This window comes from Tachyglossus aculeatus, chromosome 13, assembly GCF_015852505.1.
Source record: "Tachyglossus aculeatus isolate mTacAcu1 chromosome 13, mTacAcu1.pri, whole genome shotgun sequence".
Lineage (NCBI taxonomy): Eukaryota > Metazoa > Chordata > Mammalia > Monotremata > Tachyglossidae > Tachyglossus > Tachyglossus aculeatus.
Window position 1 is genome coordinate 3,931,292 of NC_052078.1, and position 26,246 is coordinate 3,957,537.

Here is a 26,246-nt window from a genome sequence, read left to right on the forward strand (position 1 = left end):
AACAGGAAACACTCATCTTTTAAAAATTATTCTATTATTATCAAATAGAACCAGAGTATCCAAAAGGTAATTATAAAGTTCTAACCCCAGCTAAATCGCCCTGGGGCCGGGCTCTGGCTGGGGTCCAGAGTCTGACGGCCGAATCACTCCCCCCGTGCTGATTCATTTCATCCATTTTATTGTCAAGGAAATCAACAAGCCTGAGCAGTAGGGGGTGGGAGGGGAGGATCCCCCTCCCCACCTCCCCAGGCCCACGGGAGTCCCCAGGGTGAGGCGGCGGAGGAGAGGATTCCCGCAGGCCCTTGGGAGGACCCCCGTTGCGATGGGGGGGGCGGCATCAGAAGACGTCCGGTCTCGCTCTCCCCGCGCACCCACCCACCCGTCGACGTTCCCGTGGGGAGTGGGGCGCGGAAGCTGCGGAAAAGGGGCGTCCTTTCCCGGCCGCCCACTCGGGAGGCAGAGCCTGGCTCTGTCCCAGGGCGGCGGAGGGGTGTAGGAGAGGAGCGGGGTGGTCCCCGCCTCCCGCCGTGGGCGGCCGCCCCCCTCACTCCCCGGCGTGAGTCCTCAGGTGGTACTTGAGCGACTGTTTGTAACGGAAGCACTTGGCGCAGTGGGTGCAGGGGTAGGGCCGCTCGCCCGTGTGGGCGCGCTGGTGCTCCAGCAAGTGGTGCTTCTGGGTGAAGCGCTTCCCGCACTCGGCACAGTGGTAGGGCCGCTCGCCCGTGTGGATGCGCCGGTGCTCCAGCAGGTGATGCTTGCGGATGAAGCTCTTCCCGCACTCGGGGCAGGCGTGGGGCCGCTCCCGCGAGTGGACGCGGCAGTGGTTGGTCAGCTTGGACTTCTCGCTGAAGCTCTTCTCGCACTCGGGGCACTTGAAGGGCCGCTCGCCGGTGTGGGTCCGCTGGTGGCGCAGCAGGTGCGAGGGGCGGCTGAAGCTCTTGCCGCACAGGCTGCAGATGAAGGAGACCTCGTGCTTGCCCGCGTGGGCCCGCTGGTGGATGACCAGGCTGATCTGCAGGCGGAAGCTCTTCTTGCACTCCGGGCAGGTGTAGGGCCGCTCGCCCGTGTGCGTGATCTGGTGCTTGCTCAGGCTCGACTTGTGGCTGAAGCTGCTCTCGCACTCGGGGCACTTGTAGGGCTTGGGGGGACCGCCCGCCCCGCCCCCGGGGCTCTTGGGCCGGGCCTTGAGCGAGCGCTTGGCGCCGAAGGTCGGCTCGGGCGGGGGCGGGCCGGGGCCGCCGCCGGCCCGGGCCCGGTGGATGCGCTGGTGGAGGGTGAGCTGCTGCTTGTGGCGGAAGCTGGCCTCGCACTCGGGGCAGCCGTAGGGCCCCTCCTTGATGTGGTTCCGCTGGTGGATGATCAGGTTGATCTTGAGGCGGAAGCTCTTGCCGCACTCGATGCAGGTGAAGGGCCGCTCGCCGCGCCGATTCCGCTGGTGGCCCCCCGCGGGCCGGCCCTCGCTCGGGTCCCTGGCCCCGGGGGCGGGGGGCCCCGGCCTCTTGCCCGGAGGGCTCCGGGACGGCGGCGGGGGCGGCGGAGGGCCGCCCCGCCCGGCGGGAGGCCTCAGTCCCTGCGGGGGTCCCCGGGGGACGGGGGCCTCCAACCTCCCCAACAGGGACCCCCGGAGCTGCAGCCGGTTCGGCGCCACCGCCGCCGCCGCCTCCTCCTCCTCTTCTTCGTCCTCCTCTTCCTCCTCCTCCTCCTCCTCCTCGTCCTGCTCCTCGGTCTTGATCACGATCCCCTCGGCTGTCGGGAGAGGGAGAGAGAAATCAGGCTCACGGTCGCTGGCGACTGGGGGGTCGCCTTTTAACTTGTGGAGTCCTGACCCGGAGGGGCAGGGCGGGGAGCCGGAGGGTCCCCCCATGCCCCACTCCCTGGGCACCCCAATGGCCAAGGGGAGGTGGCCCATGCCATCTGGGTTCTTCCCTGCATCAACCCGTCAGGGCCTAGTGGATAGAGGAGCAGCAGCTGGAGAAGCAGCGTGGCTCAGTAGAAAGAGTCCGGGCTTTGGAGTCAGAGATCATAGGTTCGAATCCCGGCTCTGCCACGTCTGCTGTGTGACTTTGGGTAAGTCACTTAACTTCTCTGAGCCTGTTACCTCATCTGTAAAATGGGGATTAAGACTGTGAGCCCCACATGGGACAACCTCATTACCTTGTTTCCCCTCCCCAGCGCTTAGAACAGTGCTTTGCACATAGTAAGCGCTTAACAAACGCCATCATCATCATTATTATTATTAGAGCACAGGTCTGGGAGCCAGAAGACTCCCCAGCTTGCCCGCTCCCTGACCTTGGGCGGCTTGCTTCACTTCTCCGGGCCTCAGACATTCAGCGGTGAAGAGGGAAGCGACCATCATGTGTCATCTCACTGGGATTCCTTACTACAGCTTTATCAGCAGCCTTATATTCTCCTTCGCTCAGAGGCCCTCCTTGGTCCTTCCTCTCCTCGCCTCGTTTTAGGCTGTCGAGTCATTTGCGACCCATAGCGACCCGGACACATCTCTCCCAGAACGCCCCACCTCCCTCTGCAATCGTTCTGGTAGTGGATCCTCGGTAAAAACAGGGAAGTGGTTTGCCATTGCCTTCTTCCACGCGGTAAGCTCGAGTCTCCGCCCTCAACTCTCTCCCTTGCCGCTGCTGCCCAGCACGGGTGACTTTTGACTTGTAGCAGATGGCCTTCCACTCGTTAGCCACCGCCCAAGCTAGAAACGGAACGCGTATGCCTCGGCTTGACTCTCCCTCCCGTAGCCGAAACTGGTAGAGGACTGGAAACTCTCCAGGTGTGATCCCAAGATGGGGACCCTTACTCCTCTACCTGCTTTGTTTACCCTTCAAATAGAACTTCCATAATGGAAATTGGGTACCCGGTGGCCAAACACAGCTGTTCTTCAAACGAGCCTGGATAGATGAGTTTTCCAAATAACCAGCGCCCGGGTAATAATAATAATTGTGGTGTTTGTTAAGTGCTTACTGTGGGCCAGTGAATCGGGTTGGACACAGTTCTTATTTCATATGGGGCTCACCATCTTAATCCCCATTTTCCAGATGAGGGAACTGAGGCCCAGAGAAGTTAAGTAACTTGCCTAAGGGCACCCAGCAGACTAGTGGCAGAGTCGGGATTAGAATCCAGGCCCTTCTGACTCCTAGGCCCATGCTCTATCAATCAATCAATCAATCGTATTTATTGAGCGCTTACTGTGTGCAGAGCACTGTACTAAGCGCTTGGGAAGTACAAGTTGGCAACATATAGAGACAGTCCCTACCCAACAGTGGGCTCACAGTCTAAAAGGGGGAGACGGAGAACAAAACCAAACATATTAACAAAATAAAATAAATAGAATAGATATGTACAAGTAAAATAGAGTAATAAATATGTACAAACATATATACATATATACAGGTGCTGTGGGGAAGGGAAGGAGGTAAGATGCGGGGGATGGAGAGGGGAATGACGGGGAGAGGAAGGAAGGGGCTCAGTCTGGGAAGGCCTCCACTAGGCCACGCTGCTTCTCTAAAGGTGGGGGAATCTCCATCATCCCACGGGCCAGATTTGGGGTGGGAAGGGGGTTTTAGATCAATGAATGATATTTATTGAGCGCTTACTGTGTGCAGAGCACTGTAGCAAGCGCTCGGAAGAGGATAATATAACAGAGTTGGTAGACACAATCCCTGTCCATAACAAGCTCACAGTCTAGAGGTGGAATAAAATTATTCCGTTATGATAAAACAATAATAATAATAAGCACTTAGCACAGTACTTTGCACACAGTAAGCGCTCAATAAATGCAACTGAATGAACACATCATCATCATCATCATCAATCATATTTATTGAGCGCTTACTATGTGCAGAGCACTGTACTAAGCGCTTGGGAAGTACAAATTGGCAACATCTAGAGACAGTCCCTATCCAACAGTGGACTCACAGTCTAAAAGGGGGAGACAGAGAACAAAACCAAACATACTAACAAAATAAAATAAATAGGATAGATATGTACAAGTAAAATAAACACATAATATTTTTTAAAAATCGTAGTTATAAAATTTTCAGACCCCGATCATCTGTGGCATCCTCAGTGCCACAAAAGTCGCTGCAAAGAATCCTACCATAATTACTGCACTGGCGTCTCCTTCGGCCCCGCCACCCATGTGGGGAGGCCCTGGGAGACGGCTGCCCCCGGGCCCCCCAGCCACCAGGTAGACGTGGCCCCAAAACCCCGATGTTCCCGGTTGTCCCCACCGTGAGCCTTGGGCGGTCGCCACCCCTTCTCACCTGTGCAGTTTCTCTGGTGAGCCAACATCTGCTTGAGGTCACCAAACTCCCGGCCGCTGTGCGGGGAGGCCTCGGGGAGCAGGTCCATGGCGGCTGCGGTGGGGGGCTCCTCGCAGGAGGCCCCGGGGTCCACGTCCTGGAAGCCGTGATCCTCCACCTGGCCCGCCAGCGGCTCGGGCGAGGCCGCCATCTCCGGCCCCTCGTCGTTGGCTTGGACCTCGATTTTGATGACGATCCCATCGTGGGCTGGGGGTGGAGCAGGGAAAGAGGGGGACAGTCAAGAGAAAATTCATGTCCAAATAGGGGGGAATCTCGTGAGAGGCTATTTCGGGGTTTCAAAGATTCTGGAGTTAGACAGCCGATCCTGTTTGTTGAGCGCTTACTATATGCAGAGTGTTGTACTAAGCACTTGGGAGAGAACGGTATAACAATGTAACAGACACATTTCCCGCCGTCCCTCAATTAGTCGCTGAGTCAATCAGTGGTGTGATGTGACACTCAATGTCATGGAAGTGGCAAGGGGCATATACCGTAACATGAATGTCTATATGGTGAATGCCCCCCATTAGAGGAACAGCTTTCTGCCTGGAAAGATTTCTTGTAGGGATTGGGGTGTGTGTGTGTGAGTGTTGTAAACAATGATATGACTCGATATATAGCCACAGCCCCCGCATAGGGAAAAACTTTGTGCCTGGAAAAATTTCTAGTGGAGATGGGGGGCGGAGGGGAGTTAACGTGTGTGTGTGTGTGTTCTGGTTGGCTGAATCAAGAAAATTGTGTATGTGCTTGTGTAACTGTTTTGAAAACAGTGATATGAATGTCTATATAGCTAATGTCCCCCAATAGAGAAAATTTTTGTGCCTGAAGAGATTTCTAGAGAGGATAAAGTGTTGGGGGGGGGGGGCAGCATTTGTGTGTGGGTGGGTGTGTATATGCGTGTGTATTGGCTGAATCAAGAAAATTGTGTGTGTGCTTGTTTTGAAAACAATGATATGAATGTCTATATAGCTAATAGAAAATCTTTGTACCTAAAAAGATTTATAGTTGGGGGGGGGGGAGGGTGGGAGAGAGTGAGTGTGTGAGTGTGTGTGTGCGCGTGCGTGTGTGTGTGTGTGTGTGTGTGTGTGTGTGTGTGTGTGTGTGTGTGTGTGTGTGTGTTTTCTAAATCAAGATAACTGTGCCCTGGGCTTTTTCAACACAAACAGCCATCTAAGTAGGTTGGGTTTCAGACAGAGGTATGGACTACTGCCCCTACCCGATATGCTCTGCTCCCCTCAAGCACCAACCACACAAAGAAGAACCAAGCATAATATCCTGGTCCCACTTAGGACAGCTTGCCTCTTTGCCACCATTACCCAGATGAAGGGGGAGAGGGAGAGGGAGAGAGAGAGCAGAAAGGCCCCCACAGGCTCCAGAGAGTGAGTAATTTGAGATCTCCAGATGAGAGATGCCATAGGAAATGAGGCGTTGAACGAAGCACTTTCCTTAAGTTTAAGGTCGGAATCTCTGAATTTTTTTTCCAAGTACTTTACCACCACCACGCCTCTCCCACCCCGACTCTAAAAAGCCTCACAGCACGGGGAGCAGAACAAGCGGTGCACTAAAACTATGAGAAAATGAGATTCCAGAAGACTTCTACTTCATCCCAGGAGTTCAAGATTCACAGAAACAAATGTGCTGGAACAGTTAAGCCCAAGCTGCGTGGGAGCAGAGCAATGTGTTTGGCCATTCTACAGGCTTTTCCGTATGAGGGCTTGGGGACTTACACCCAAGAGTAGCTGGAAGGGAGATAAAAATGAAACCCCATCCATTTATCTCAGTCCCGGGAGGGCGAAGGAAAACTCCACCACTAAAGGGCAGGTGCAGCCCTGGCTCCAAGGGGCAAGCTCACTTGGCGATTCAGGGAATTTCCCACAAACCACCTCGGTCCACTCTCAACCATCCCTTGAACTGGGCGAGGTGCCATCCGACTTCTGGACCCTTGCCTCACCAAGTCCGGAAGTTTCTCTTGCTTCTAGGAAAGGATCATTCCCCACCCCTACTGCTGTCATCTCCCCGTCTTCCCACCTAAAGTTCCTTCTCTGGTTTCCTGAATCTAAAACTCAGAATTGCCCCTTCAACAGAAAGCTCCTATTTTATGGGGAGGCAGCGCAGCCCATACCTGGGAGTCCGAGGACCGGATTTCTAATCCCGGCTCTGCCATCATCATCATCATCAATCGTATTTATTGAGCGCTTACTATGTGCAGAGCACTGTACTAAGCGCTTGGGAAGTACAAATTGGCAACATATAGAGACAGTCCCTACCCAACATTGGGCTCACAGTCTAAAAGGGGGAGACAGAGAACAAAACCAAACATACTAACAAAATAAAATAAATAGAATAGATATGTACAAGTAAAATAAATAGAGTAACAAATATGTACAAAAATATATACATATATACAGGTGCCGTGGGGAAGGGAATTAATGTCTGCCTCCCCTGCTCTAGTCTGTAAACTTGTGGTGGGCAGGGAATGTGTCGGTTTGTTGTTGTACTGTACTCTCCCAAGTGCTCAGTACAATGCTCTGCACACAATAGGCGCTCAAAAAATAGAACTGAACGAACGAATGAAGGGACCTTGGGCAAGTCATTTCCCTTCTCTGGGCCTGTTACCTCATCTGCAAATTGCAGATTAAGACCATGAGCCCATGTGGGGCATTGGATTGTGTCTAATCTGATTAGCTGGTATCTACCCCAGTGCTTAGTACAGTGGCTGCCACAGGGTAAACATTTAACAACGCCATAAAAAAAAAAAGAAAAAGCTCCTAGTTATTATGCTGTCTCCCTGAGCCAAGATTTCTCCTGTTCCCTCAATTGTATTCATTCAGTCGTATTTATTGAGCGCTTACTGTGCGCAGAGCATTGTACTTAAGTGCTTCGCTCCCACTTCTTCAGGCCAAAGCTAAAGTGTAGAAGCAGCATGGCCTATTGGATAGAGCACAGGCCTGGGAATCAGAAGGACCTGGGTTCTACTTTTGACTCTGCCACAAGTCTGCCATGTGGCCTTGGGCAAGTCACTTCACTTCTCTGTGCCTCAGTGACCTCATCTGTAAAATGGAGATTAAGACTGTGAGCCCCATGGGGGACAAGGATTGGGTCCAATCTGATTTAACTTGTATCTACCCCAGTGCTTAGTAAGTGCTTAACAAGTACCATAATAATTATTATTATTACTATCATTAGACTGCAAGCTCCTCAAGGGCAGGGATCATGCCGACTAACTCTATTGTGCTCTCCTAGGTGCTTAGGATAGTGCTCTGCACAGAGTTTGTGCTCAATAAACACCACTGATCGACTGATACTCCCCATGCTACCAAGAAGCCTTGGGAACCAGCCTCCCCGAGAAATCTCCAGATCTCTAGGGTAAGTCTCTTTCCCTAAGCCTAAAAAGAACACAAAAATGCTACAACTCCTAAAGGCCTATGGGGGATTGAAGAACAAATGTTTTCACCTCTATTTTTTTTTTGAATGGTGCTTTGTACTCTCCCAAGCATTTCGTACAGAGCCCTGCAAACAGTAAGCACTCAATAAAATACGACCGACTGTCTAAGTGCTTACTTTGTGTGAAGCACTGTTCTAAGTGCTGGGGCAGATGCAAATCAATCGGGTCGGACACAGTCCCCGTCCCACACGGGGGCTCACGGTCTAAGTAGGAGGGACAGCAGGTATCGAATCCCCATTTCACAGTTGAGGAAACAACTAGAGTAGTGAAGTGACTTACCCAAGGTCACACAGTGGGCAAGTGGCGGAGCCGGGATTAGAAGCCAGACCCGGGCTCTTTCCACGGAGGCACGCTGCTTCTCAGCAGGTCAATCAATCAATCAATCGTATTTATTGAGCGCTTACTGTGTGCAGAGGACTGTACTAAGCGCTTGGGAAGTACGAGGCTGGACCCACGTGCTTAGTACAGTGCTCTGCACACATTTCGTGCTCAATAACCATGATTGTACGAATGAAGGAATGACCCTTATGACAAAGTCTTGTGCCTTGGGCCTTCACTCTAACTGCCCAGCCCCGTTCCATCCTGTGATGGTCACGGAGGGTCAATGGAGGCGGGTGGAAGCTTACGGAGATGACATCGCTCCAATCAATTTATCCATTGTACTTACCGAGTGCCTCCAGGGAATCAAGCACTATACTAAACGCTTGGCAGAGTACAGTCTCCTGCCCTCAAGCTGACCGTCCAGCTCCACTCGCAAGCGCTTAGTACAGTGCTCTGCACACAGTAAGGGCTCAATAAATACGACTGACTGGCACATTTTGGATTCCAGTGGCTGTCCCGGATTGGGCCGGCTGAGCCTCCGCCCCTCTCAGGAACTAGGGGTTTAGGGGCCTCCGCCGGCAGAAATCGGCCACGGTTGGCATTCACCGGGCACTCACCGGCGCTGGGATCCGTTGGCATCTCGCTGTCTTCCGGCTCTTGCCCGGGTCCTGGCCTCTCCCCTCGCTCCATCTGAGACATGAGGTCCGGCTTGGAAATTGCATAGTCTGGTTGGGAACAGGCAAGAAGACGCATCACGGGACACGGTCAACATTGACCGACCAATGGTATTTCTCAGTCTATCATATTTATTAAGCACTTATTAATAATAATGATAATAATAACAATAATGATGATGGCATTTGTTAAGCGCTTACTATACGCCAAGCACCGTTCTAAGCGCTGGGATAGATACAAGGTTATTAGGGTGTCCCACGTGGGGCTCACAGTCTTCATCCCTATTTTACAGAGGAGGTAAATGAGGCACAGAGAAATGAAGTGACTTGCCCAAAGTCACACAGCTGGTAAGTGGCAGAGCCAGGATGAGAACCCACGACCTGACCCAAGCCCGTGCTTTTTCCACTAAGCCACGCTGCTTCCGCTTAATGTGTGCAGAGCACTGTACTAAACACTAGGGAGAGGACAGTAGAACAACAGAACGGACACATTCCCCACCCACAAAAAGCTGACAGTCTAGAGGATTTGTTTATTTATTTTTTTAATGGTATTTGTTAAGCGCTTACCATGTATCAGCGCTTAGAACAGTGCTTTGCACATAGTAAGCGCTTAACAAATACCATTATTATTATTACTAAGTGCTGGGGTAGATATAATTTGCTCGTATTCACTCCAGCACTTAGAACAGTGCCCGGCACACAGTAAGCCCATAACAAATGCCACAGTTATTATTATTATTATTATTATTATTATTATTATTATACATGTTAATTGAGTTGGACACAGTCCCTGTCCCACATAGGAAAGTCTCAACCCCTGTTTTACAGGATGGGGGAACTGGGCCCAAAGAAGTGAAGTGACTTGGCCAAGAGCACTCAACAGACAGGTGGCACAGCCGGGATTAGAACCCAGGTTCTTCTGACTCCCGGGCCCACGCTCTACCCAGTAGCTCATGTTACTTCGCTTTGTTGAGCGCTTTCTGTGGGCAGTGCACTGTACTAAGCTCTTGGGTGAGCATAATACAGTAAGGGTATTATGCCATTCTCCAGAAAGGTGACTAGCTCACTTCCCCACTTCAAAGCCCAACTGAAAGCTCACCTCCATCATCATCATCATCAATCGTATTTATTGAGCGCTTACTATGTGCAGAGCACTGTACTAAGCGCTTGGGAAGTACAAATTGGCAACATATAGAGACAGTCCCTACCCAACAGTGGGCTCACAGTCTAACCTCCACCAAAAGGCCTTCCCAGACTGAGCCCCCTTTTCCTCTGCTCCTCCTCCCCTCCTCATCACCCCGACTCCGTCCCTCTGCTCTACCCCTCTCCCCACTCCACAGCACTTGTGTATATAGGTACGTATTTATTATTCTATTTATTTTATTAATGATATGTATCTATTTATTTATATTGATCCTATTGAGGCCTGTCTACTTGTTTTGTTTTGTTGTCTGTCTCCCCCCTTCTAGACTGTGAGCCCGTTGTTGGGGATTGTCTCTGTTGCCAAATTGTCCTTTCCAAGCGCTTAGCACAGTGCTCTGCACGCAGTAAGCGCTCAATAAATACAACTGAATGAATGAATGAAGGTGTACCCTACTGGCATAAGGCTCTCTCTGGGCAGGCCAAGAGGAGTTGAAAGTCATTTTAAATGACCACACTCACCCCTCCCCTTATAAGCTTGGAAAAAGGAGAGCTTGAATTCTTTGGCATTTACAAAATTAAGTTCCTGCACTCCAATTGTTTACAAATTGCAAAGAGAAGGCTCCTCAGGGGAGTATAAAGTAGAGAGAAGCAGCATGACCTAGTGGATAGAGCACAGGCCTGAGAGTGAGAAGGACTTGGGTTCTAATCCCGGCTCTGCCATTTGTCTTCTGTGGGATAATAATAATAATACTAATGACGGTATTTGTTAAGCGCTTACTATGTGCAAAGCACTGTTCTAAGTGCTGGGGGGATACAAGGTGATAAGGTTGTCCCACGTGGGGCTCACAGTCTTCATCCCCATTTTACAGATGAGGTAACTGAGGCACAGAGAAGTCAAGTGATTTACCCAAGTCACACAGCTGACAATTGGCAGAGCCGGGATTTGAACCCATGACCTCTGACTCCAAAGCCCGGGCTCTTTCCATTGAGCCACTCTGCTTCTCTGGATCTGGGGCAAGTCACTTAACTTCTCTGCGCCTCAAGTTACTTCATCTGTAAAATGGAATTGGTGGTGGTGCTGGTAGTAGTGGTAACTTGGGCAAGTCACTTCTCTGTCTCTGTCACCTCATCTGTAAAATGCAGATTAAAACGGTGAGCCCCACATGGGACAAGGACTGTGTCCAATCTGATTACCTTAAATCTACCCCAGTGCTTAGAACAGTGCTTGGCGCATAGCAAGTGCTTAGCAAAAACCATAATTATTATTATTATTACTATTAGTAGTAGTGGTAGTAGTACTGATGGTAGTAGCGGTAGTGGTAATAGTAGTATTTTTTGGTAATGGTATTTGTTAAGCCCTTACTGAAGGTAATCAGGTTAGAAACAGACCCTGTCCCACATGGGGCTCACAGTCCTCATCCCCATTTTACAGCGGAGGGAACTGAGGCCCAGAGAAGTAAAGTGACTTGCCCAAAGTCACACAGCAGACATGAAGCAGAGCTGGGATTAGAACCCATGTCCTCTGACTCCCAGGGCTGTGTTCTTTCCACTAGTGACTTGCCCCAGGTCACACAGCAGAACGAAGATGAGAACCCAGGCCCTTTGACTCCCAAGCCTGGAATTTTTCCACTAAGCCACGCTGCTTCTCATTATTATTATTATTTAGTACTTAGCATTTAGGAAGGACTTACTCTTGCCTCTTACCTCATGAGTTCACCATCTAAGAGGAAGGGAGAACAGGTACTGGATTCCCATTTTACAGATGAGGAAACTGAGGCCCAGAGACTTTAAATGACTTTCCCAAGGTCATTCAGCAGGCCAGTGGCAGACTTGGGACTAGAACCTCGGTCTCCCATCTCCCAGACCCTTGCTCTTTCCTGAAGGGCTTTCTAATGCCCTTTTCATTCTTGTCAGCCAAGATACAGTGGCACACAGATAGCTAGTATTAGAGGTGTTTGCCTACAAGACAAGAATTTGGATATTTCAGCAGGAAACCTTAAAACTGAAGACCCGCTGAAAAGCACTTTACAATAGTAATAATTTTGGTATTTGGTAAGTGTTTACTACATGCCAGGCACTGTACTAAGCACTGGAGCAGATTCAAGCTAATCAGGTTGGACACAGTCCACGTCCCACCTGAAGCTCACCATCTTAACGAAGTGTTCCCTTTTTGATTTTTGTTATGATTTTCATTTCTATTCATTCATCCAGACAGTCAGGCGTATTTACTGAACGCTAAACTGTATGCGCTGTTTTCCCACACTCCCAGGCCCCGGCTCGGCCCCGGCGGTTTGGGATGACCAAGGATTTGCGGAACAGAAAGCTGAAGCCGAACAATCTTCCAGGCCCCGCCGCGCCTCCAGCTCCTTACCCATCGACACCAGGGATTCGTAGTTGCCACGCATCACGTTCTTGTACAGCTCCTTCTGCCACTCGGAGAGATTGCCCCACTCCTGCTCCGAGAAATGGACCGCCACGTCGTCGAACGTCACCGGCACCTGCAACCACCAAAATCACAGCCCGTCCGAAGGGCAGCCACGCTTCTTCTTCTGACGATAACGGAGGGGTTTGTCCAGCGCTTACTATGTGCTAAGCGCTGGGGAAGACATGAGGTGCTCGGGTCGGACGCGGTCCCTGTTCCGCACGGGGCTCGCGGTTTAAGCTCGCTGTGGGCAAGGGGATCTGTCTGTTTATTGCTCCACCGTCCTCTCCCAAGCGCTTACTACAGTGCTCTTCACACGGTAAGTGCTCAATAAATACGACTGAGTAAGTAGGAGGGAGAACGGGTATTGAACCCCCTCATTTTACAGATGAGGAAAGAAGTCAACTGACTTGGTTAAGGTCACCCAGCAGGCAAGGGACGGTGTCGGGATTAGAACTCAGGTCCTCTGACTCTTAGGCTCCAGGTCTTTTCCACGAGGCCACGCTGCTTCTCCCCCTTGTGTCTGATCTGACTGCATCTACCCCAGTGCTTGGCACATAGTAAGGGGTTAACAAATTGCCACAATGATTATTATTATTATTATTATTATCATTGTCCCCTGGAGTTGTATCGGCAACACGTTCTGAGTCTCCGCCCCACTGAAGTGGAAGTTCCTTGAGGGCAAGTATCCCAACTTCTAACTCTTCTGAACTCTCCTCAGCTCTTAGCACAGTGCTCTGCGCATTGCATTCGCTCAGTAAATGCTATTAAATATGATGTCACTGCCTTCTGCTCACAGCTTCCACCGCCCACCTGAGGTCAATGGACCAGGATGAGATTCTCGGCGTGTTTCTCCCACCCCTTTTCACCGAAGCAGAGACTTCCGGGAAACCGGCAAAATGTAGGTTACTTTTCAGGAAGCTTCCTTTGAAATAAGCCAATGGCCTTTCTGAGCTGAAAGGAAGGAATTTTTTTTCCCACCACCCCTCACCCTCCCCTCTTCCGCCACGGCAAGGGTTAGGACAGAAACGGAGCCCCCCGCAAAGCCTAGCAGAAAAGAAGCAGCGTGGCGCGGTGGATCGAACACGGCCCTGGGAGTCGGAAGGTCATGGGTTCTAATCCTGTCTCCTGTGCGACCTCAGGCAAATCACTTCACTCTCTGCCTCAGTTATGTCATCTGTAAAAAATGGGGATTGTGACTGCGAGCCTCATGTGGGATGGGGACTGTGTCCAACCTGATTTGCTCATATCCATCTCTGAGCTTAGTACAGTTCCTGGCGCATAGTGAGTGCTTAACAAATACCCCAATTATTATTATTATTAGTGCTCAGGCCCCCCGTAACAGACCAGGTTCATAGCTGCTGATTCCCTGACAGCTTCCTAATTCCCTGTGAGTGCCCTCGCCCAAACGCAGACCGAAAACAAGCCATGGATGAGTCGGCCTGACTTTCCTCACCCCTAGCACCTTCCTAATCATTTTCTTTCCTCCCCATTCTCCCGTGGGGAATTGTGATTGCATTTTTCTCCTCCTCATCCTCTGGGGTCTCCAGCCCATCCACACTGCTGAATCACCAACCAAACCCCAGAAGGCTCTCAGCTTTCTAGAGCGGGAAAGTGAGTCGATTGTTTGTGCTACCCCTACCCCACGCAGCGACTCAACGGGGGCAACTAGAAAACCTTCAGGGGGAAGGAGGAGAAAGGGGGAGGAAAACGGACAGATGAAGATGACGCTAATTTCAATCCCGCCGTTCAACCCCTGGACGATTAGCTTGCTGCGGGCCGTAGTTTCTGACTTTATTCGGACCAAAAAGAATAGGTCTTCCCACTACAGAAGCAACTTGGCTTACTGGAAAGAGCCTGGGCCTGAGGGTCAGAGGAACTAGATTCTAATCCCGGCTCTGCCACTTGTCTGCCTTGGGCAAGTCACTTCACTTCTCTATGCCTCAGTTCCCTCATCTGTAAAATGGGGATTAAGTTAATAATACGAATAATTATATCTGTTAAGCACTTACGATATGCCATTCATTCATTCATTCATTCAATCGTATTTATTGAGCGCTTACTGTGTGCAGAGCACTGTACTAAGCGCTTGGGAAGTACAAGTTGGCAACATATAGGGACGGTCCCTACCCAACAGCGGGCTCACAGTCTAGAAGGGGGAGACAGACAACAAAACAAATTAACAAAATAAAATAAATAGAATAAATATGTACAAGTAAAATAAATAGAGTAATAAATATGTACAAAAATATATACATATATACAGGTGCTGTGGGGAGGGGAAGGAGGTAAGGCGGGGGGAGGGGGAGGGGGAGGAGGGGCTGTACTGAGCGCTGGGGTGGACACAAACAAATTGGGTTGGACACAGTCCTTGTTCCATATGGGGCTCACAGCCTCAGTTCCCATTTTACAGATGAGGTAACTGAGGCACTTGCCCAAGGTCACGGAGCAGAAAAGCGGCAAAGCCGGGATTAGAACCCACACTCTTCTGATTCCCAGGCCCCTGCTCTATCCATTTCGCCACGCTGCTTCACAATTAAGATTATGAGCCCCAAGTGGGACATGGGCTGTGTTCAACTTGATTAGCTTGTATCTACGCCAGGGCTTAGTACAGTGCCTGACACATAGTAACCACTAAACAGATACCATTGGAAAAAAAAAAAAAGATGCTCTGAACAAATACCATTATTATTATTATTATTGTCATCATTATTTTTATCTTTCCAGTTTTCTAGTCTGCAGGTGTCCCCCTTCACCATTTCAAAATTTAACGGTGACTCTGAGGGAGCGGATGGGATTTGGGTAAAATCGACACTTAAAATCTCCCAGAACTCATTCTTCACATCAGATGCGGATCATGACCGAACCAGGTAGGATCGCAGTTTGCTACCCAAACAGCGAACAGAATATTTTCCTTCCTCCTCCGCGCCCCAGGGCCCAACCGGGCAGACGAGAAAGCAAGGAATGAAAGCGGAGCCAACCTGCACCACCCCGGCTCCTCCGCAAGCCCTCTGCGTGACCGTGGGTAAGTCACTTTACTTCCTGGTGCTTCAGTTTCAGCATGCACAAAATCGGGATCAAATTCTCCCTCCTACCCCAGACTGGAAGCCCAATAATAATGATAATAATAATGATGGCATTTATTAAGCGCTTACTATGTGCAAAGCACTGTTCTAAGTGCTGGGGAGGTTACAAGGTGATCAGGTTGTCCCACGGGGGGCTCACAGTCTTCATCCCCATTTTACAGATGAGGTAACTGGGGCGCAGAGAAGTTAAGTGACTTGCCCGAAGTCACACCGCTGACAATTGGTGGAGGGGGGATTTGAATCCATGACCTCTGACTCCAAAGCCCGTGCTCTTTCCACTGAGCCACGCAATGTGGGACAACCCGATTTCCTCACATCCATGCCAGCGCTTAATAATAACAATAATGATAATAAGAGTAATAACGGTATTCGTTAAGTGCTTACTATGTGCCAGGCACTGTTCTAAGCGTTGGGGTAGATACAAGATGATCGGGTTTGACACAGACCCTGTCCCACATGGGACTCGCCGTCTTAATCCCCATTTTCCAGCTGAGGTAACTGAGGCCCAGAGAATAACAACAATAATGACGGTATTTGTTAAGCGCTTTACTGTGTGCCAGGCACTGTACTAAGCACTGGGGGGGGATACAAGCAAAACGGGATGGACACAGTCCCGGTCCCACACGGGACTCACACTCTCAATCCCCGGCCAGCGAAGTGACGTGACTTGCCCAAGGTCACCCAGCAGACAAGTGGCAGAGCGGGGATTAGAACCCAGATCTTTAGTACTTAGTACTATCTTAAGCGCTTAGTACAGTGCTCTGCACATAGTAAGTGGTCAATAAATACGATTGATGATGATGATGATAGTACAGTGCTCAGCGCACAGGAAGCGCTTCGCAAAAACCGCAATGACTTCTACTACTATCAGCATCACCAGTGCTCTGCACATAGTAAGCGCTCAATAAATACGATCGATGATGATGATGATAGTACAGTGCTCAGCGCACAGGAAGCGCTTCGCAAAACCCGCAATGACTTCTACTACTATCAGCATCACCTTCCCCGACCGAAGCCGTTCTCGGCACCTTTCCCGCCGCCCCCGGAGTCCCTGAGCCGACCCGTTCCGACCACTGCCCGTTTCTGCCCCAGATCCGGCGGCCATCCCCCCGTTACCTTGGGGACCTCCCCGTTGCTGCCCGGGGGGAGGCGGAGGATCCAGAAGTTCCTGTTCTTCAGCAGGTTCTCCATGTTCTCCAGCCTCCTCTGCAGGAGCCCGTACTCCTGCAGCAGGGTGCCCAGCACGGCCCACTTGCCCTCCAAGTGGTTGGCGAAGTCCACCGCCGTCTTCTCGCAGTCGGCCAGCTTCTTCTCGGCCGAGCCGGCCCGGCCCTCCAGGCTCAGCAGCCGCACGGCCTGGGCCTCCACCTTGCGCTCCACGGCCTGCACGGCGGCCACCACGGCCAGCAGGGAGATCTCGGCCGCCTGGAGCGGCGATTCCTTCGGGGGCGGAGCGGGGGGCCGGGCATCGGGAATCCGGGAGCTCGGGCGCGGGGCTCCTTGCGGAAGAAGCGGGCGGGATGGGAGCACGGTTTCTGGCCCTCGGGGGGCCGGGGAGAGGAGCGGGGGCTCCTTGAGGAGAACAGGGGGGGTCTGGGGTGGGCTCCCTCGCTCAGGAGGAGGAGGTGAGGGGGGCAGAGTCTCGCTGGGGAAAACAAGAGGCGTCGGGAGAGGGGTTTCCCCCTCAGAGCTGGACAGAGATCGGAGCAGGAGTCCTTTGGGGGCGGCCCGGGGGAGGAAGGGGGTTTCTGGGGGGACGGCGGACAGCAGTCCTTGCGGGGAGACCGTGGTTGACCGGAGCAGGGTTTCCTGCTGGGAAAGAGTGGGCGGCGCCAAGGGCGACTGGCGTGAGGTTGCCATGTCCAATTCCTGGGCCTGTTAGAGAGGAAAGAAAATCGAAAGACAGGATTGAGCGCCGAACAGCGAACCGGTGAGACCAGAGATGGACCGGAAGCCCCTTGAGGGCAGGTAACGGTGTCTCCCACCCCTACTGGACTCTCCCAAGTGCTTAGCGCAGCTCTCGGCACACAGCAAGCCCTCTGTAAATCAAAACGATCGGCCTCAAAGGCATCATCATCATCAATCGTATTTATTGAGCGCTTACTATGTGCAGAGCACTGTACTAAGCACTTGGGAAGTACAAATTGGCAACATATAGAGACAGTCCCTACCCAACAGTGGGCTCACAGTCTAAAAGACATGCACAAGGCACAAGGCATGTGCAGTAGTAGAGTCGGGCTACAGGACTTCAGGGCTTGTGAAAATTTTCATTCATTCAATCAAATTTGAGTGCTTACTGTGTGCAAAGCGCTGTACTAAGCACTTGGGAGAGGACAATATAACAATAAACAGACATATTCCCTGCCCACAACAAGCTCACAGTCTAGAAATAAATATGTTTTCATGACAAGTCTTCTCTCAAAGGGTTTACTAGAGTAAACGGCGACAACTAGCAGTAAGGTAACACAGCACGGGAAGGGCAATTTATACCTTTGGGCTAATATCTCCTAGAATGGGCATGGAGCTTTCTTGGGCCTCAGTTTCCTCATCCATAAAATGGGGAGTCAATGCCTGTTCCTCCTTCCTACTTGGTCTGTGAGCCCTGTGTGGGACAGGGACTGTGTCCAACGGGATTAACCTGTATCTCTTCCAGCGCTTAGAACAGACCTCCCCCATGAGTATTTTATCTCCGTGTTGTCTCCTCTGCTAGATTAAAAAATCCCTGAGCACTGTGCCAAACGCTGGGGAGGAGACAGTACAATCAAAACGGACCAAGTTCTTGCCCAACATGGGGATCGCAATCCAACAGGTGGGGAGAGCAGATGTCTTCTCTCCAATTTACAGATGAGGAAATTGAGGCCAAGAGAGGTTAGGTGAGTTGTTTTTTGTTTGTGTGTTGTTGTTTTTAATGGTATTTGTTAAGCGATTACTATGTGCCAGGCACTGTTCTAAGCACTGGGGTAGATACAAGCAAATCAGGTTGGACACAGTCCATGTCCCACACGGGGAGCACGGTCTTAATCCCCATATTACAGGCGAAGGAACTGAGGCCAAGAGAAGTGAAGTGACTTGCCCCAGGTCCCGCAGAAGACAAGTAGCAGAGCCGGGATTAGAACCCAGGTCCTTCTCTCTTTCAGGCCTGTGCTCTGTCCACTAGGCAACACTGCTTCTCAGCGTGACCCGCCCGACCTCTTGAACAAGAACCCAGGGCTCCTTGCTTCCAGCCTCCTGCTCCTTCCACTATCAATCGATCACATTTACTGAGCGCTTACCGTGTGCCGAGCACCACACTAAGCGCTGGGAGAATACGCTATAACAACGTGGTACGTTCCCTGCCCATAACGAGCTTACAGTCTTGAGGCCTGCAGGCAGTAGGAAGCAGCACAGCCTAGTGAACAGAGCAGACATTAATCGAAATAAATAAATGACAGATACGGACATAAGTGCTGTGGGGTCGAGGGAGGGGTGAATAAAGGGGGAAAATCCAAATGCAAGGGGGCCACTCTTCCTCAGTTCATTAGACCCTCCAACGGGACTCCTAATAATGGCGTTTTATCGAGCACCTAATGAATGCTACGCACCCCACGCTCGCCTCTGCGAAACACAACAGAAACACAAGACTTGCTCCCGGCCCACAACAAAGAGCGAGTGGGGAGGAAGAGGCCGTGAACTGCAAATGAGCCGTGCTCAACGGTTAGGAGGGAGAGAACGCCACACCAAGCAGAAGGTTGGGAGACTTCCTAGGTTGCCCTCGTCACCATCCAGGGTATTTACTGAGCGCTTCATCACGTGCAGACCACTGTAATGAGACTTGGGAGAGGACGATCTAACAGAGTTGGCAGCTACACTCCCTGCCCACAACGAGTTGACAGTCTGGAGGTCTGCAGGTAGTAGGAAACTGCATGGTTCACAAGGAAATGATGATGATGGCATTTGTTAAGCGCTTACTATGTGCGAAGCACTGTTCTAAGCGTTGGGGGGGATACAAGGTGATCAGGTTGTCCCACGTGGGGCTCACAGTCTTGGGTTCTAATCCCAGCTCTGCCCCTTGTCTGCTGTGTGACCCTAGGGAAGTCACTTCACTTCTCTAGCCCTCAGTTTCCTCTTCTGTAAAATGGCGATTGAGACTGTGAGCCCCATGGGGGACAGGGACTGTGTCCAACCTGATTACCTGATATTTTTGTTAGTATGTTTGGTTTTGTTCCCTGTCTCCCCCTTTTAGACTGTGAGCCCACTGTTGGGTAGGGACTGTCTCTATATGTTGCCAATTTGTACTTCCCAAGCGCTTAGTACAGTGCTCTGCACACAGTAAGCGCTCAATAGATACGATTGATGATGATGATGATGATGACCTTATGTCTACCCCAGCACTTGGTAGAGTGCCAGGCACACAGTAAGCACTTAAACACCACAATTATTATGATTTGATATAATAATGATCATTAATATAATATTTTATAATGGTTATTATACAATTAATATAATAAATGTTTTTACAACTGTCTCCTCCATTAGAGCGAAAGTTCCTGGAGGTCTTCTGGCGCGCTTTCCCGAGCGTTTAGTACAGCGCACCACACCCGGTAAGTACCCAAACGGTGACGACGATGGGCCAAGAATGTGTCTGCTTATTGTTATACTGTGCTCTCCCAAGCACATAGTACAGTGCTCAGCACACAGTGAGTGCTCAATAAATACGACTGAATGATGGCGTTGGTTAAGTGCTTACTACGTGTCTGTCAAGCACTGTTCTCAGCGCTGGGGTAGATATGAGCTACTCAGGTTGGACGCAGTCCCTGTCTCACATGGGGCTGAGTCTTAATTCCCATTTTACAGAGGAGGGAACTGAGGCATAGAGGAGTGAAGGGACTTGCCTAGGGTCACAGAGCAGACAAGGGGCGGAGCGGGATTAGAACCCAGGTCCTTCTGACGCCAAGGCCCGGGCTCTATCCTCTAGGCCGTGTTGCTTCCCATAACTAATAAATACCATTTCTCCTCCCGATAACTGTACACAGAGATAACGATCATCAGTCTATTCTCTACATCCCCTTGAAGACGAAACAAGAGGAAGTAGAGAGAAGCAGTACGGCCTAGTGGAAAGATCCCGACCCTGGGAGTCAGAGAACCTGCGTTCTAATCCCGGTTCCACCACTTGCCTATTCTGTGTGACCTTGGGGGAGTCACTTCACTTCTCTGGCCCTCAATTCCCTCATCTGTAAACCGGAGATTCGAAACCTGTTCTCCCTCCTACTTAGACTGCGAGCCCCATGTGGGACCTGATGATCTTACATCCAGTACAGTGCTTGGCAGATAGTTAGTGCTTAACAAATATCACAATTATGATGAAGTGAAACTCGAGCAGAAGGGCGCTCAATTTCATCGCTCCTTAGGCGGTAAAAGCCCCGGGATGGGCCGCCTTGGGAGATGGCGTGATGTTCTTCTTTGAAGATCTTTAACAAATACCACAATTATTACCTTGAGAGAGAGAGAGGAGAGACAACCATGGGTTCTGAGTAGCTTAGCTGTTCGGCAACCTGGAGTCAGGGGGCTGGGGCAGGTGGTCTTTGTGGTGCTTCGATTGCCAGAATTACCGGGAGGTGGCCGTGTCCATGGGGAAGGAATTTTTTATTCCTTTTTTTCATATTTTTTTAAGTGGTGTCTCTTAAGCCCTTACTATGTGCCAGGCACAATACTAAGAGCTGGGATAGATACAAGCTAACCGGCCCGGTCCCACACGGGGCTCACAGTCTTAACCCCCGTTTTACGGATGAGGCAACAGGCCTGGAGAAGTGAAGTAATCAATCAATCAATCAATCGTATTTATTGAGCGCTTACTGTGTGCAGAGCACTGTACTAAGCGCTTGGGAAGTACAAGTTGGCAACATATAGAGACAGTCCCTACCCAACAGTGGGCTCACAGTCTAAAAAAGTAATAATAATAATAACGGCATTTAAGCACTTACTATGTGCAAAGCACTGTTCTAAGCGCTGGGGAGGTTACAAGGCAATCAGGTTGTTCCACAGGGGGCTCACAGTCTTAATCCCCATTTTCCAGATGAGGGAGTGAAGTGAAGTGGAGTGGCTTGCCCAAAGTCACACAGCTGACAATTGGCGGGGCCGGGATTTGAACCCATGACCTCTGACTCCAAAGCCCGGGCTCTTTCCACTGAGCCACGCAAGGACCCACGGCAGAAAAGTGGCGGAGCCGGGACTCGAACCCAGGTCCTTCTGACTTCCAGGCCTGGGCTCTATCCTCTAGACCTTGTCTGACTCTATCGTACTCTTCCAAATACTGAGTACAGTGCTCTCCACAGAGAGAATGCTCAGTAAATATGCCCGACTTATTTGAACTATTGGGTCTGGAGACTTGAGTTCCAAGCCCAGCCAGTGGTCATCTGGGTGACCTTGGGTAATTAACCCACACCATGTACTGAGCGCCTACTGGGTATGAAACACTGTACTAATCGCTTGAGAGGTGCGACAGAAGAAAGACCCTTGTTTCCTTACAATCTCAAGGGGGAGTCACTGAATAATAATAAAAATGGCATTTATTAAGCGCTTACTATGTGCCAAGCACTGTTCTAAGCGCTGGGGAGGTTACAAGGTAATCAGGTTGTCCCATGTGGGGCTCACAGTCTTCACCCCCATTTTCCAGATGAGGGAACTGAGGCCCAGAGAAGTGAAGTGGCCCAAAGTCACACAGCTGACAATTGGCGGAGCCAGGATTTGAACCCATGACCTCTGACTCCAAAGCCCGGGCTCTTTCCACTGAGCCACGCTGCTTCTCCAGCGTCTCTTGCCTCACTAATAATTGCGTTGTCTGTTAAGCCCTTACTGTGTGCCAGGCACTGTACTAAGCGCTGGGGCAGATACAAGCAAATTGGGTTGGATACAGTCCCTGTCCCATGTGGGGCTCCCTAGTCTCAATCCCCATTTTACAGATGAGGCGACTGAGGCCCAGAGAAGTGAAGGGACTTGCCCAAGGTCACACAGCAGACAGGTGGGGGAGCCGGGATTAGAATCCATGACCTTCTGACCCCCTGCTTCTCCGCCGCTCCACGTCCCAAATTCCACAACCGCAAAATAAGGATGATTTTACCCGCCTCTCACAAGGATGCTGTGAGGGGCAAAATGACCTAATTGTTGGGAAAGTGCTCTGAAAAAATAAGTTTTATTCTTACTATTTATTATTATTATTTTTATTACTGTCCAGGCTTTAATGAAAATAGAAAACAACCCCAAATAAACCGGCGTCCTAGGAGAAATGCTTCAAAATCTCACGTGAGCCCTCCATCCCTAAGGCAAAACCACCTCAATTCATCTATCATTGTGTTGCCAATTTGTACTTCCCAAGCGCTTAGTACAGTGCTCTGCACATAGTAAGCGCTCAATAAATACGATTGATGATGATGATGATCTATCAATCAATCAATTTCAATCAGTCAGTCAGTCAGTGGTATTTATTGAGCGCTTACTAGGAGAAGCAGTGCAGCCCAGTGGATAGAGCCTGGGGCCAATGTTCTAATCCCGGCTCGATCACTTGTCTGTTGGGTGACCTTGGGTGCGTCACTTCACTTCTCTGGGTCTCACCTGTAAAATGGGGGTTAAGACTGTGTCCAACCTGATTGATTAGCCCATACCTACCCCAGCGCTTAGTTCAGTGCCTGGCACAAAATAAGCATTTAACAGATGCCATTAAAAAAAAAAAAGTCACTCCTCTGTGCCTCAGTTACCTCAACTGTAAAATGGGGATTAAGACTGTGAGCCCCATTGCGAGATAGGCACTGTGTCCTACTTGATTATCTTATATCTTCCCCAGAGTTTAGTGCAGTGCCTGGCACACAGTAAACGCTTAACAAGTACTGCAAAAAAAGTCATTCTGTACCTGTTACCTCATCTGTAAAATGTGGATTAAGACTGAGCATGGCTCAGTGAAAAGAGCACTGGTTTGGGAGTCCGAGATCGTGGGTTCAAATCCCAGCTCTGCCAATTGTCAGTTGTGTGACTCTGGGCAAGTCACTTAACTTCTCTGTGCCTCAGTTACCTCATCTGTAAAATGGGGATTAAGACTGTGACAACCTGATCACATTTTATCCTCCCTAGCACTTAGAACAGTGCTTTGCACATAGTAAGTGCTTAACAAATGCCATCATTATTATTATTAAGATACCGACTATGTCCAACCTGATTACCTCAGAGCTTAGTACAGTGACTAGCACATAATCAGCGATTTAAAAATACCATTACATTTTTTTTTAAAGAAAGGGCACTGTAAGAAGAGCTTGGGAGGATATGACATAAGTAAAAAAAAATAATTAAAAAAAAATAATCATCAGTTCCCAGCCTGGGAGCAAGAGAAGGCAGCATAGTCTAGTGGTTAGAGCCCAGGCCTGGGAATCCAATCTGATGACCTTGTATCTACCCCAGCACTTAGAAAAGTACTTGACACATAGTAAGCACTTAATGAATATCATAATTATTATTATGATGATGATCTTCCCGTGCCCTTAGTAGTGTACCTGACACATAGGATGCGCTTAACAAATACCAAAAAAAAAAAAAACAAAAACAAAGAATAAGGAAGGGAAAATACCTCCTCTATTCTGGAGGAGGGGGGTCGGGGTCAGAATTCAAGGAGGGTTTTCTCCCAGATATGCACATCCTAGTAAGAAATAGGATGGGGGCAACCATCATTATGTAGTTGGAGGAACCAAAGAAAAGCAGAGAAAGTGGTTTATTCAGGGCCCCGTTGCCTCCCGAAGAGGGGATTAGCACAATGCCACATGACAAAGCTTAAAAGCCCTCGGGGAGCATGTTAGCCTCCCTCCTGAAAGGAACAGCCCAGTTTAATTCCAAATAGCCCCTACCCCAGGAAGAAGCCAAGTGAATGTAAACAAATCCGGCAAAGCAGGTCGAGAAAAGACTATTTCTTTCCCCTCCAGATCCATGAGACGTTTTCTGCCCCTTTTTCACTTCCTGGTGTCAGGAATGTGAGTGGGAATCCTGAGGTGATTCAGGAGTCCTTGCCGGTTTTCCCGCCGGATCTGGAAATGCGAGCACGTTTTCGGATCTCCTCAACTGCATGGAAGTCCACTGGGGAGACCTAGATGCAGATTTAATTGCAACACATCCCCAATCTCCAAAAAAAAATGACTTTGAAACTGCAAAGACGACCTGCTAGGCCAGAGGCTTTCCATGCAAACTGAAAATTTTCCGGGTCCTCCCTCTTCCCCAATTTTCGGGGTCCCCTGGGGAGAACTCCACCCCTCGATTCCAAGGCCATGCAGGTGGAACATTCAATTTTTGCCGTTCTTCGAGGATTAAAAAAAAAAAAGTTTGCGAAAAGAGTTGGGTGGGTGGGGGGGATCCTCTCCATAAACTTAACCTTGCTTTTTTGTTGCTGTATTTTATTTTTTAATGCAGGCTCTGGTAACCCACTACACTGTAAGATCCTTGAGGGAAGGGATCAGGCGTTATAATAATAATGACAATAATAATAATTGTGGTATTTGTTAAGCACTTACTATGTGCCAGGTACTGTACATGCACGGGGGTGGATACAGGCAAATCTGTTCAGACAAGGTCCCTGCTCGACTTGGGCCCACAGTCTTAATCCCCATTTTCCAGATGAGGTAACTGAGGCCCAGAGAGGTGAAGTGATTTGCCCAAGGTCACAAAGCAGACAAGTAGCAAAGTCGGCATTGGAACCCAGGTCCTTCTGATTCCCAGGCCCGGGCTCTACCCACTAGGCTAGATTGCTTCTCTGTCTACCAACTACTGAACTTATAATAATGGCATTTATTAAGCACTTACTATGTGCAAAGCACTGTTCTAAGCGTGGGGGAGTTTACAAAGTGATCAGGTTGTCCCACGGGGGGCTCACAGTCTTAATCCCCATTTTACAGATAAGGGAACTGAGGCCCAGAGAAGTGAAGTGACATGCCCAAAGTCACACAGCTGACAAGTGGCGGAGCTGGGATTTGAACCTCTGACTCCAAAGCCCGGGCTCTTTCCACTGAGCCATGCTGAACTTGGGCAATCGGTAAATCAAACGATGGTATTTATTTATTGAGCGCTGACTGGGTGCAGCCACCATACTAAGAACACAATACGCTCCCTGCCCACAAGGAGATTACTCTCCTAAGCACTCAATATATAGTAAGCACTCAATATAAGCCAATGATTGATTGATCGATTAGCCAAGGCCTTAAGAGTTCTCTGCAGCGGACGGAGCCTTCGGAAACCGCGATTCTTTTCGGGTCACTGAGGCTATTTGACAGAATGGAAATTCACCAATCCTGGCTCTACCACTTGCCTGCTGTAAGGCCTTGGGCAAGCCACTTGAGTTCTCTGGGCCTCACTGCCCTCCTCTGTAAAATGGGGATGAAGACTGTGAGCCCCACGTGGGACAACCTGATTGCTCTGTAATGATAATAATAATGATGGTATTTGTGAAGCGCTTACTATGTGCAAGGCACTGTTCTAAGCGCCGGGGAGGATACAAGGTGATCAGATTGTCCCACGTGGAGCTCACAGTCTTCATCCCCAATTGACAGATGAGGTCACTGAGGCACAGAGAAGTGAAGTGACTTACCTAAAGTCACACAGGTGACAAGTCACACAGTCCTCTAGACTGTGAGCCCGTTGTTGGGTTGGGACCGTCTCTATGTGTTGCCAACTTGTACTTCCCAGGTGACAAGTCACACAGTCCTCTAGTCTGTGAGCCCGTTGTTGGGTAGGGACCGTCTCTATATGTTGCCAACTTGTACTTCCCAAGCGCTCTGCACACAGTAAGCGCTCAATACATACGATTGAATGAATGAATGACAAGTGGCAGAGCCAGGATCT

General features: G+C 50.1%; 1 protein-coding gene across 1 annotated transcript in view; it reads right to left on the bottom strand.

Moving 5' to 3' along the window:
* Positions 1-15: 15 nt before the first annotated feature.
* The window catches only part of ZNF777 (zinc finger protein 777), a 27,371-nt gene continuing 1,140 nt past the window's right edge, over positions 16-26,246 (bottom strand). Inside the window, exons 2-6 of the mRNA XM_038755565.1 lie at positions 16,518-17,276; positions 12,265-12,391; positions 8,694-8,801; positions 4,272-4,517; positions 16-1,746 (exon numbers count right to left, since the gene is read on the bottom strand). Coding sequence (XP_038611493.1) covers positions 545-1,746; positions 4,272-4,517; positions 8,694-8,801; positions 12,265-12,391; positions 16,518-17,276 — 2,442 coding nt within the window. The 3' untranslated portion in view covers positions 16-544. The remainder of the gene's footprint in view (positions 1,747-4,271; positions 4,518-8,693; positions 8,802-12,264; positions 12,392-16,517; positions 17,277-26,246) is intronic.